This window comes from Pristiophorus japonicus, chromosome 4 (genome assembly GCF_044704955.1).
Source record: "Pristiophorus japonicus isolate sPriJap1 chromosome 4, sPriJap1.hap1, whole genome shotgun sequence".
Classification (NCBI taxonomy): domain Eukaryota; kingdom Metazoa; phylum Chordata; class Chondrichthyes; family Pristiophoridae; genus Pristiophorus; species Pristiophorus japonicus.
Window position 1 is genome coordinate 246,744,610 of NC_091980.1, and position 13,658 is coordinate 246,758,267.

A 13,658-nucleotide genomic window follows, 5' to 3' on the forward strand; every position below is an offset into this window, starting at 1 on the left:
GGTGAGCCCCAGGAGGGCAGAGAAAATGCTTCCAGGACACCCTCAAAGCCTCCTTGAAAAAATGTAACATCCCCACAAATCAAGCACCCTATCCACCCGTCCCTCCAACCACCATCGGCCCCACCTGTGACAGAGACTGTAGATCCCACATTGGTCTCATCAGTCACCTTAGAACTCATTTTAATGTGGAAGCAAGTCATCCTCAACTCTGGGGAACTGCCTAAAAAGGTTTCTCTATCCACTGCTCTATGCAGTTTGCACTAAATGATTTTTTATCTGTATATCATACCCGTGCCTAGAACAGTAGTTATACCACTGGTGTGATACTAGAGCAGCACGAATTACAGATGCCTTGCTGAGGAAGTAAGCTTCAGTATTTCCATCTGTACAATACAGCAAGGCCAAGAAGTCTAAAACATGCTGCTTTATCACATGCTCGGTGAGACTTGCTGAAATTGATTCACATTTCTGGAAAGCTTATTCATTTATTTCAGAGAACACAGACTGGTTTCGAAACATGCTTCACTAATATCAAGTTGTATTGTTTCTAGTAGTCTGTCTTTTTCTAACAATTGTACTTGGGACAGGAAATGCTTTACAAAATATGCAGACAGTATTGCAATGTATTTTTACTTCTAAACTACAACCTAACAATTCATTATGATTGGGTTTCTGAATGAGTTTTTAAAGCACTTTCATTATGCAAAGAAATCTTGATATGTCTGCAGTGACTTATGTCACAGCATCAGATCTTGTGTGACTGCCAACAACTGAAACATTTAACTGACCTTCTCATGTTCTTAGGACTCCAAACTGACCTTTAGCTATCCAACAAGGGAGAATTGGACTAGATACATTGCCCTGATAAACAAGAATTATAGTAGTGCTTATGTGTACAGCGCATTGAACAAACAATTTGCATTTTCATACAGGACCATAAACAGGACTAACAATGAATAAAAGAAGAAACAGACACTTCAGCTGTGATTTTGGGAGCGCTAAATACTTACATAGACGTTTTGGGGAAGAAATTCAACTCACGGCCACCTGTTTTTCTGGCATAAAACCTCCAAATTTCACGTTGTGATTTAACTGTTCTGGAATTGTACAGGACACCACATTGAATCGGGCAACTCTTAGCCATCCAAGGCATCCACTTGAAATCAACAGAGGCCCAATAAATATTTGTAGATTGTTATTCTTGGGCCTACTTTTGGAGCCCCTCTGCAAAGTTGAAATTTGGGAATGCTGTAATCGATCATTCTAAAAGCTACCCACAAATCATTGGCGGCAACAGTCAGGAAGGAGACAGCAACGGTTATTTAAAGGAATCCTTAGCTGCATTCAGGTACATCTCTGGTGTTATTTTAAACTGGTTGCAGACTTTTGGGCCCATTTCTGGCTTTGTGTGCTGCTTCTGGCTTTGTATGAGAGTTCAAAAATTGTGCAGTTATTTGGAAATGTAGGACAATATTTGCCCAGGAGCTTATGCACAAAGTTGCTCTGCCAGCATGGGTGCACTGCTTGGTTTGCCATTGGGGCTGGAGCACCAGTAGGAAGAACAGCAGCATGTCAGAGTACAAAGACCTTTAGGTGCTGAGGGAAGGGGCGCTTAGTAGTGGAGGGCACAGGATCCCCAACAGGAACAAAATATCTCTCCTCCAGTTAACGGAGCAGCAGTATCTCTGGCAACTCCGCCTCATCATGGAGGCTGTGACAGAGCTATGTAATCTGATGCAACACCAATTGCAGCCCTGCACCAGGTCACATATCGCATTGCCTGTGGCTCTGAAGGTTGCTATAGACCTGAATTTCTATGCCTCAGGGTCATTCCAGGTGACATAAGCAACATCAGTCAATTTGCAGTGCATTGCTGCATCAAGCAGGCGACGGATCTACTCTTTACTAAGCAAAACAAATTGATCTTGCCTCCGTGGTAGCAGTCTCGCTTGAGTCAGAAGGTTGTGGGTTCAAGTCCTACTTGAAGACATAGCTATCAATTCAGTTCAGTACTGAGGGAGTTCTGCACTGTCAGAAGTGCTGTCTTTTGAATGAGACATTTAACCAAGGCCCCATCTGCCCTGTCAGGTGAATGTAAAAGATCCCACGGCACTATTTGAAGAAGAGCAGGGTAGCTCTTCCAATATTTATCTCTCAACCAACACCTTAAAAAAAAAAGATCTGGTTGTTTACTTTATTACTGGGGCCTTGCTGTGTGCAAATTGGCTGCCACGTTTCCTACATTACAACAGTGACTACATTTCATAAGTATTTCATTGGCTGTAAAGCACTTTGAGACTCCTTAGATGCAAGGAGAAAAATGCAGAATAATAATCTACACTCTGCTACACCCAGAGGCTGCCTGCCAATGAAAAAGTTCCTGGCAGTAAGGTAGGTCTGGGAGGAGGGTGTTGCCAGAGTGCTGGCCGTCATGGGACGCTGATTTGCATTCATCTGCCACCAAAACCATCGGTGTTAAAATTGCAGATTGACGGGAAGGAAGCAGGAAATGAAGCTGCTCAAATTTAAACTGTTCCTACACCGATCAGGGAGAGTTAAAATTGCCCCTCTAATCTGTGTATCAGAAAATAGATGCAAATCTACTTCAGAAAATGTTCTAATACATCAGTGATAAACATGATAGCATTCATGCATATAGCAATGACAAAACAAAGCTCTTGTACATTTTCTGCCTACTTACAATTTCTCATCTATTATATTTACCAACAATGTGCTGTAATTATTAATTTTAAAAGTCAGTACTTTACCTTGCTATGATTGACAAGTAAGATACTGTGGTCAACTTATTCCAGTGGGGTCCAATTTGACAGTTTTAAATATCTCTGCTTCCACTGCACAATTTACTGGTAAGGTGCTATACAAATGCAAATATATTACCAGAACTGAAAGGTTATAACTATCAGGAAAGGTGTGGTCATATTTACAAATTTATGACAACAAAAACAAATACGAAAAGTGGTGGCAAGTGTGTGGAACAGAACTATTTACACCGGTGGTGGAACAAGAAACTCCAATGGGATTCAAGAAGGAACATATCAACACGTGGGATTCAGGGTTATCAGATAGGCGCCATGGGAATACTGTGGTTAGATGGGCAAGATGGACCCAAGGTCTTCTCCTATCTGAAACTGTAACTATGATACTGTTACTATGTAAAGTGCTCTTGCCTGGTGTGCAAAGGTCTACAGAATGCAAAATAAATGTGAAAGACACAACAAGTAACATACAATGATTACTATAGTCCTATCTTGTTCTAATTATGGCAAACAGAGAAATGGTTTAAAATATTGTTTTTATTATCAGAATGTGGGTGATGCTGGCAAGGTTGGCATTTATTGTCCACCTCTAGTTGCCCAAAGTGGCGGAGGGCCACCTTCTTGAACCGCAGAAAGAGGTTTGATACAACTCAGTGGCTTGTTAGGCCACTTCAGAGGGCACTTAAGAGTCAACCACAGTGTTGCAGCACTGGAGTCACATATAGGCCAGATCGGGTAAGGGCAGAAGGTTCCCTTCCTTAAAAGGCATTAGATCAAATCCAAAATAAGCGTGTCAAAAACAAAACATTTACATAGATCCTCATCATCATCATAGGCAGTCCCTCAGAATCAAGGCAGACTTGCTTCCACTCCTAAAGTGAGTTATTTGGTGGCTGAACAGTCCAATATGAGAGCCAGAGACTCTGTCACAGGTGGGACAGATAGTCGTTGAGGGAAGGGGTGGGTGGGATTGGTTTGCCGCACGTTCTTTCCGCTGCCTGCGCTTGATTTCTACACGCTCTCGGCGATGAGACTCGAGGTGCTCAGCGCCCTCTCTGATGCACTTCCTCCACTTAGGGCCGTCTTTGGCCAGAGACTCCCAGGTGTCAGTGGGGATATCGCACTTTATCAGGGAGGCTTTGAGGGTGTCCTTGTAATGTTTCCGCTGCCCACCTTTCCTCGTTTGCCGTGAAGGAGCTCCGCGTAGAGCAATTGCTTTGGGAGTCTTGTGTCTGGCATGCGAACTATATAGCCTGCCCAGCGGAGTTGATCGAATGTGGTCAGTGCTTCAATGCTGGGGATGTTAACCTGGATGAGGATGCTGATGTTGGTGCACCTGTCCTCCTATGGGGATTTGTAGGATCTTGCGGAGACATCGTTGATGATATTTCTCCAGCGACTTGAGGTGTCCACTGTACATGGCCCTTGTCTCTGAGCCATACAGGAGGGCGGATATTACTACAGTCCTGTAGACCACCAGTTTTGAGGGCCTGGTCTTCAAACACTCTTTTCTTCAGGCAGCTGAAGGCTGCACTGGAAGCGGTGTTGGAAATCGTCGTCGATGCCTGCCCTTGTTGATTGGAGGCTCCTGAAATATGGGAAGTGGTCCACGGCCGCGCCGTGGATCTTGATGACTGGGGGGCAGTGCTGTGCAGCGAGGACAGGCTGATGGAGGACCTTTGTCTTACGGGTGTTCAGCGTAAGGCCTATGCTTTCGTACACCTCAGTAAATACGTCGACTATGTCCTGGAGTTCAGCCACTGTATGTGCGCAGATACAGGCATTATCCACGTATTGTAGCTCGGCGACAAGAGGTTTGGGTGGTCTTGGACTTGGCCTGGAGACAGCGCAGGTTGGAACAGGTTCCCACTGGTTCTGTAGTTTAGTTCCACTCCAGCGGGGAGCTTGTTGACTGTGAGGTGGAGCATCACCTGTGAGGTGAGTTAGAACAAAGTTTCTCTGAAAATATGAAGCTAATTCTGACTCCATAAATGTGGCACTTTCTAAATTCCATCATTCCAATCCATACAGAGACCATGAGACTACTCACTAACACCAGTTCAGGAGGCTATATACAAGCTTGTCAACTTGAAAGTCATTGGTGAGGGAAGGACCGTGAATCTGGTGAGCAAAATTTTCTTAATAATAAAGGGGCACTATCTTTATTAAAATGTTTGGGCTTACAAATGCACAATGAAATGATTGATGTAAATCAGATCATGAATGATTAGCACGTAATTCAATCTTATTGTTGTGACAAAGTTGACAAGCCTGTTCTCTATTCCAAATAAAAGAAAAGTTTGACAAACACTGTTTAATAATGAACACAGTACACTTTTAAAACCCAGAATAATAATGGCTGGAATATGTACATTTATGTTTACAATTTGTAATGGTAAAACACCCAAGCTTCAAAAGCATGCATCAATGCAGCATAAATAATCTGCCAACCATTTGTTCAAGTGCAACACTACATATATTGATAATGGACACATTAACAGTGACATCATTCTTTTATAATCGCATGGAGTGACTTGTTGTGGTGTCTATCCAATCTATAGTAATCAGCTGGTTGCCGACAAATCCAATTGTTCTCTGGATATTCTGGACACACACATTCGGGTAGAAATTGTTATGCGTTGTGCCTGTTTATCAATTTAGCAGTGGGACAGCTTACACTCCATCTGCGCAGGTAGTGGTCCCACTGTTAAATTCTCGCAGCCTAATTTTTAGGCATCCCAAGCGGATGCCTAAAACAGGCTTTAGGCCCTTTAAATATGTTAATTAGGGGCCCAACACCTGTTGATGTTCCCAATGAGTTAGGCAGGTTTTGGACGTGTTCCACTCAGGATTCTCCAGCGACTTCCATTTTTACTCCATTATATCTGGGAGACAGAATCCTGCTTGCCACAAGGGTTGATGTTGACAGCATTGTGTGGCCAACTGGCAAAATGCACTGGCCAGCTGCCTATTCCGCAGCAAAGATGCGGCCGCGATTTTGGGGTCCCAGCCATGTTTGAATTTGGCAGGCTAGCTGTGGATGCCAAACATGCCTGTCGCCAGCAGGTAAGTGCTCGCTCGGTGAGGGGGCCAACAATGGCCATTTTCTCAACAGAATGCCAGTACACATGAACAGAGCGCTTGCATCACTACGTCATTGGGACCCTAATTTGCATAGGAAAGAGGCCTAGCATTTACTTTAGGCAGGTACTTCAGCCGCCCAGTGGTCGATCTTTGACGTTACAGTGGGACAATCGTCGGGCTTAACAGGGCAGCAAGGCTACTGACCCCAACTTTAGTCCCTTACTGATGAATTTTCCAAGTAAAAATCATCTTGTGACTGTTCTTTCAATAATGCTAATTGGTCAGAGAAAAATTTATATGGACACTTATTCAGGATCATATGTCATAATTATCACAAAATGTAATAGGTTCAACTGTTATGCAGGTTTTATGAACTGCTAATTTTCCATTTTAGAAATATTGCAAACCTGGTTTTCACATTGGTCTGACCAATGGAGAAGATTTAAGTCTAAATAGAATTTGAACCTAAAGTTGTGGCATTTCAGAAAGGATCAGAAACTTGATGAAAATACAGTTGACTGTTACATCTGATTTCTGCTGAAAAATGTGTGGAACATACAATGTTCCCAAAGCAATGCTGCCTGACCAATAAAGTCAAGTAGAAAAATAGTCTATAGACAACTGCTAAATAATTCTTCATTTTTTTTTAAATAAATGACTTCAACATTTGTATGTTTGTTTTATTTGTAAAGAATAGCCAGTTAATTTGATCACCTATCATGATTTGAGAAGACAGTTTCCCTCTAAGATTGCCCAGTATTGCTTCAAGATTTTACTTTGATCATGAAGTTAGATAATTACACCCCCACAGTCTGCTGTCTGCAAATGTTAGTTCAATACTTCTTTTAGTTCAGTGTTTAATTGTTTTCTAAACTCCAATCCTCATTCACAGAAAGCCTGATCTCAGAAAATTGGTTAGTATTTGTTAATGGCAACATCAGCAGCTGCTGCTATGGTGATTCCAGTTGGGAATTTCTACTTTCATCATTGTTTCTTCCTTGGATTGTTCTTACAAAAGATGCAGGGCAGAGTTCTATAACTCAGAGCTTCTCTTCTCCTTGTCTACTAGATGTAATCAGGGCCCAGGGGAGGCAGGAGTTCAGGGCCCAGAAGAGGCATGGGCCCAGGGGCAGCACGGGCCAGCCCACACTGCGATGTGTGTGCGCACTAGATCCGTGCGGCAGAGCTGGTCTCCAGTCATCTTGGATAACCATTGCCACTGGACCAAGACCAAGCTCTGTCAAGCCTGTGTGGTGGCTGCTGTGCAACGACCACCAAACGTTAAAAAAAAATCCACGTGCATCTTCAAACCCTTCAATATGCAGTTCTTGAATCTTAGGTCCTTCATTGAAACACCTGTGAACTCATTGAACTCATCCCTTTTTGGCGTGGAAGCAAGACCGTCTAAGAAGATGATATACTCTGCTCAGCCCAAGTAATAAGAATCTTCATATTCTGACTCTTATGACAACCACGCCAAGGAATCAAAGCTCTCCCATAAACCTTGTATTGTTCTACATTACAGTTACAGCTGGGGAACCAGGAATATTTGGTATGTTTTTCAGTTGCAAGTCATTTGGAAGCTACAATGTACATTCTGGCATTTTTCAAATTGTAGTCCAATGCTACATATATGAACAGAAAAGATATTGAGCTCCACTGCTCATACAAATATACTCTCTGATGGGATGATAATCCCAACACAGCAGTTTAGTTAAGGATTATTCTACAGGCAGCAATTTGAACAAAACCTGTAAAATATTTTACACAAAACATTTCCCTTTAAAGTAACATTCTCCTTTATTGAAACAAGGGAAAGATGATTTTATTAGAAAATCATGGCTCACGCCCACTGATAATGTATAAACATTTGACACAAAAACAAACTTGTACTAGTAAACTAGTGATTTCCGTTAATGGCAAAGTACTCTACAAGCTAAGGTTTTGAGGTGACAAAAATCCATTCGTATGGTAAGAGAAATGAATTAGGTTTAAACAAGCAAAAGGCAAACTTAGGACTGATTACAGGAAGTTCTTCAAGCACTGTGCAATACTTGAAATACCATACTGGGTAGGGCAACGTTCTTGTAATCATTTAAGAGACCGTTGCAAGGGGTGACTATGTTTTTCCCTGTATAGGTGAACTAATACGGGCCAAATTACTTTCTTCGACGTGGATTTATCTTGATCACGCCACACTTCAAATAAAAATCTTATTTGAACTGAATATATATCCATATCGATTGTCTCAACATTAACAGACATTCTTGATTTAGCTTTGATATTTATTCTCGTGCAGCATATGTTGGCTCACAGAATTGTTAAAACTCATGCCTTCACTATCAGTTACAGTTGCGTCAGAGGACGACCGACCTTGCTTGAATCAGAGGCCACTTTTTAACTACACAAAATAAGCATTCTATTTTTAGTTACATTTGAAGTTGCATTTCATTCCCTGGTCTGGATGGTGTTCAATGTCTGACCTACTCTCAAGTCAGACTGGTGTCATAAGTAGAAGGATTCAAGTCAGACCTGATTTCTATGATCAGGGCTCGTATACACAAACTGCAAAAATACCTTCGGAGATGTGAAATACCGAAATGAAACAGAAGCTACATGCCATATGTAATTTTATTATAAACTTTTAAAAAAGTTTTATGAATAGATTCTCACAACACAAGACAGCAGCATATTCCTAATCTCCTTTCTGTTTAGTTGCAGGAAGACGCCAATGGTACCTGTCCTTACCCACGCGGGTGCTGCCTACCTGACACCTGCACACAATGTCAGCATCGGTCGCCAACAGGTCGATGACCTTCCCCTTCCCTTCGTCTCCCCACTGCGCACCCAGGGCCACGGTCACTTTGTTGCCTCCGTTTCGGGGCCGTTTGCAGCCGGTGTAATTTCTGTGCTCACTGCTACGCCGGCTGGACTCGCTCATGATGCTCTCTCTCCGTGCCGAGGCCGAGCGTACACTGCTCGCCGTTTCTGCTCCGCGCGCACCCGGGCCGGCGCGCGACTGCGGCACACGTCACCACAGCCCACTCCTCCTCCTCGGCCTGACGCTGGGACTCCTCGAGCGTTGGGCGCCTGTGTCCTCAGCCATGAAATGCCCCTTGGCCAGTGACTTATCAGTGGGTGTGTCTCACTGTTCCAATGAAAAGTTCTCAACCCTCCGACCCCTTGCAAGCAGGCGTTATATTGATATGCAAGAAGTTGTCTGTATGGACGCAGTTCCCCGCCCTCAAAATCAGCATTGCTGGAGGTCTTGGTACTTGAATTGCCTGTCTTTGGCCTGGAACTCCAAGAGGGAGGGGAGTTTAACCTAACCCACCTGTGGTGAAATTGACCAGATGGCGTGCTAGTTTTTTACACCCCGCCTAACTTTATGCTCTATTTAAGTAAACGGAGAGTACAAAAGAAATAAGAGCAGGAAGAGGCCATAAAGCCCCTTGAGCCTGCTCCGCCATTTAATACTGTTATATATGCAGACTATAGTTGTACTCTCTGTGTAGTCACTGTATAGTTGCATAAGATGGAGACTTGTTACCTGATGTACTATCAATAAGTTTACACTGTGTATATACACTATGCTGGCATCACTAGAGGGTGCAACTGGTGGAGACTAGGGTCCAACAGAGGGCACTGCAATAGGAGGCCTGAGGGTCACCTGCATAGGTGTGCAGGGCCCAGTGTAAAAGGCTGCCCACCATGCTTGTGCCTCACTCTGGAGTTACAAATAAAAGGACCAAGGTCACTACAGTTTGAGTACAACACAGTGCCTCGTGGAGTTATTCATAAGTACATTACAGACTTAACAACTGGCGACGAGAATACAGACTTTCACACAATTATGGCTACCTTTGGCACACTAAAAGACTTCGCAGAGGGTGATGATTGGGATGCCTTCACTGAAAGGCTCGAGCAATATTTTGTGGCAGGGGAGATGGACGTATTGGCGGAGAAACGTAACGCTATACTGCTGACCAGTTGTGGGCCCAACGTCTATCGCCTCGTCAGGGACTTGCTGGCACCCATAAAGGCCAAGGATAAGACATACGATGAGCTGACTGAACTAATTCTCGACCAACTAAAATCAAAACAGCATCCTCACGGCCAGGCACAGATTCGACACTCATAGAAACATAGAAACATAGAAAATAGGTGCAGGAGTAGGCCATTCGGCCCTTCAAGCCTGCACCGCCATTCAATGAGTTCATGGCTGAACATGCAACTTCAGTACCCCATTCCTGCTTTCTCACCATACCCCTTGATTCCCCTAGTAGTAAGGACTTCATCTAACTCCTTTTTGAATATATTTAGTGAATTGGCCTCAACAACTTTCTGTGGTAGAGAATTCCACAGGTTCACCACTCTCTGGCTGAAGAAATTCCTCCTCATCTCGGTCCTAAATGGCTTACCCCTTATCCTTAGACTGTGTCCCCTGGTTCTGGACTTCCCCAACATTGGGAACATTCTTCCTGCATCTAACCTGTCTAACCCCGTCAGAATTTTAAACGTTTCTATGAGGTCCCCTCTCATTCTTCTGAACTCCAGTGAATACAAGCCCAGTTGATCCAGTCTTTCTTGATAGGTCAGTCCCGCCATCCCGGGAATCAGTCTGGTGAACCTTCGCTGCACTCCCTCAATAGCAAGAATGTCCTTCCTCAGGTTAGGAGACCAAAACTGTACACAATACTCCAGGTGTGGCCTCACCAAGGCCCTGTACAACTGTAGCAACACCTCCCTGCCCCTGTACTCAAATCCCCTCGCTATGAAGGCCAACATGCCATTTGCTTTCTTAACCGCCTGCTGTACCTGCATGCCAACCTTCAACGACTGATGTCCCATGACACCCAGGTCTCGTTGCACCTCCCCTTTTCCTAATCTGTCACCATTCAGAAAGTAGTCTGTCTCTCTGTTTTTACCACCAAAGTGGATAACCTCACATTTATCCACATTATACTTCATCTGCCATGCATTTGCCCACTCACCTAACCTATCCAAGTCGCTCTGCAGCCTCATAGCATCCTCCTCGCAGCTCACACTGCCACCCAACTTAGTGTCCTCTGCAAATTTGGAGATACTACATTTAATCCCCTCGTCTAAATCATTAATATACAGTGTAAACAGCTGGGGCCCCAGCACAGAGCCTTGCGGTACCCCACTAGTCACTGCCTGCCATTCTGAAAAGTCCCCATTTACTCCTACTCTTTGCTTCCTGTCTGACAACCAGTTCTCAATCCATGTCAGCACACTACCCCCAATCCCATGTGCTTTAACTTTGCACATTAATCTCTTGTGTGGGACCTTGTCGAAAGCCTTCTGAAAGTCCAAATATACCACATCAACTGGTTCTCCCTTGTCCACTCTACTGGAAACATCCTCAAAAAATTCCAGAAGATTTGTCAAGCATGATTTCCCTTTCACAAATCCATGCTGACTTGGACCTATCATATCACCTCTTTCCAAATGAGCTGCTATGACATCCTTAATAATTGATTCCATCATTTTACCCACTACTGATGTCAGGCTGACTGGTCTATAATTCCCTGTTATCTCTCTCCCTCCTTTTTTAAAAAGTGGGGTTACATTGGCTACCCTCCACTCCATAGGAACTGATCCAGAGTCAATGGAATGTTGAAAAATGACTGACAATGCATCCACTATTTCCAAGGCCACCTCCTTAAGTACTCTGGGATGTACTCACCGCAGACCTGAGGCCAGGAGATTGCAAAATATGCTGCCGACCTCAAGAGACTTGCAGCACTGTGTGATTTTGGATCGCACCTCAACAAAGCATTGCCAGACATCTTCGTTATGAGAATTGGCCACGAGGGCCTCCTTCACAAGCTATTATCTGACGACACCACAGTCAACCTGCAGAAGGCCATCAGCATCAGTCAGGCGTTCATGACCTCGACCTGCAGCACCAAGCAAATTATTGATCCTGTGGACACAAACCCAGCAAGTACTGTACACAGAATGGTGCCTTTCACAGGCAAGACTAGAACATGGCTCTGCCCAGGGCAGAGAGAACAGACCTCAGGGTTCCAGAACTCAGAGTCCACCGAGGGGTGCTAATAGAGTACCACCATGTTGGCGTTGCAGAGGAAACCATAGGGCTCACCAGTGTCGGTTTGCTGAGTACGTATGCAAAGCCTGTAACACGAAGGGCCACCTCCAGCATATGTGTAACAGAAATACGACTCACCACCTAGCAGAAGAGTCGGTAGATGACTGAATCCAGTGGGGAGTATGATGATTTGGCTAGAGAGGCAGCTCAGCCCCAAGCAGAAGTGTATGGAGCATATACCTGCACCACCGATTGTCCTCCAGTGAAGATGGAAGTCGAGATAAACGATGAGCGAGCCAGTGATGAGCCAAGATGCCTTTGAGAGGCTATGGAATGAAAAATGACCCGAGCTGGTTCGAGTACAGGAAAAGTTGCACACCTACACCAAGGAGCTGAACCCAGTCCTTGGTAGTGCGGATGAAATTGTAATCCATAATGGTGTGATGCACAGATACCTCTGTGGATTGTTGCAGGTGATGGTCCAATGCTACTCGGAAGAAGGTGCATAGGGAAGATCCAGTGGAAATGGGAAGACTCTTCACTCCAGCAATCGATGTCCCCCGTGCTCAGAGCAAAACCTCACCTTCGCTTGGGCCAGGCACCAGAGAACAGACCAGGGTAGCACCCGAGGCACAGACCGTCCATCACGATTGTGTGGCAATGATGTGACCGGAACGACCTAAAAGTACCTTCCCGGCTCCAGTGGCAGGACTCCTGGGGAGGAGGATCGAATTCACAGGCATTCTTGCAGCTTTTGTGACAAAATCGCAGGAGAGAAGGATCAAGGCAGTCGACCTCGAGGACAGAGGCAAGATGGCGTCCCTGCTGCAGCGAGATGCAGCGTGGCTGAAAACAAAGATGGCCGCGGCATCTAACAAAGGATTTGATTGGGGTAAAGCCAGCAGGGTTCTCTTAAAGGAGACCTGCAACCAACTGAACTTAAAGAGACATTGTATACTTGGCAATCAATGTAACAAACCGATTAAGATTGTGAACAAAATGTTGTTGCGAGATGTTGGTACGATTCCTAATGTAAAGAACAAAAGGTTGTTGTGAGATGTCGAGAATAGAGTGCCCCCAAAAGTAGCAAGCGAGCGAATTTGGGAGGGTAAAGGTGGTGTCCCTGATGCCCTGCCCCAGGTGTCCCCACAAGTTATAGGTCAGCAACATCAGGAGGGTGAAGGCACTGATCCTGATACCCTGCCCCAGGTCTATCCCATGCTGCAGGCACCCGATGGCACTATTCACCACGAACCTGGAAATGAAAATGGCGCCAATACGGGCAGGCGGCCGCCGTTGCCCACCACCCGGGTGGAGACGGCGCAGCCCCCAGACCCAGTCGCTACCTCGGCCATGTCCTGGAACAAAAGGTCAGAACTAAACGGGACCTGGAACAGCCAGGTGCCCAATGCCATTAGAGAGCAGGCAGAAGATTCTTCAGCCCTCAAAGGAGGACAGGGAGGCCACACACATCTGTGGCCCATGACTAGGCAACGGCAAAGGCCCCGAGACCTGGCTAGATGAGCGAACCAAGTCCACCCCGATAGCAGGGGGCGCAGCGCCGCTATCAGATGACTAGAACCCCGTCCGGTTGCTCCGGAACCTGCGTCCTCACATACCTGTACTGCTACCTCAGTGCTTACCATGACTGAACCATGAATGCAATCTACCCAATCCTGGCGCACGACCGCAAAACGTAACGAATGTAAGTCACTGAACCA

At 45.1% G+C, this 13,658-nt stretch overlaps 1 protein-coding gene across 1 annotated transcript in view; it reads right to left on the reverse strand.

Moving 5' to 3' along the window:
- Positions 1-8,951, reverse strand: part of LOC139263346 (adenylosuccinate synthetase isozyme 1 A-like) — a 66,605-nt gene extending 57,654 nt beyond the window's left edge. Inside the window, exon 1 of the mRNA XM_070879266.1 lies at positions 8,629-8,951. Within this exon, the coding sequence (XP_070735367.1) occupies positions 8,629-8,802 (174 nt within the window). The 5' untranslated portion in view covers positions 8,803-8,951. The remainder of the gene's footprint in view (positions 1-8,628) is intronic.
- Positions 8,952-13,658: the final 4,707 nt, after the last annotated feature.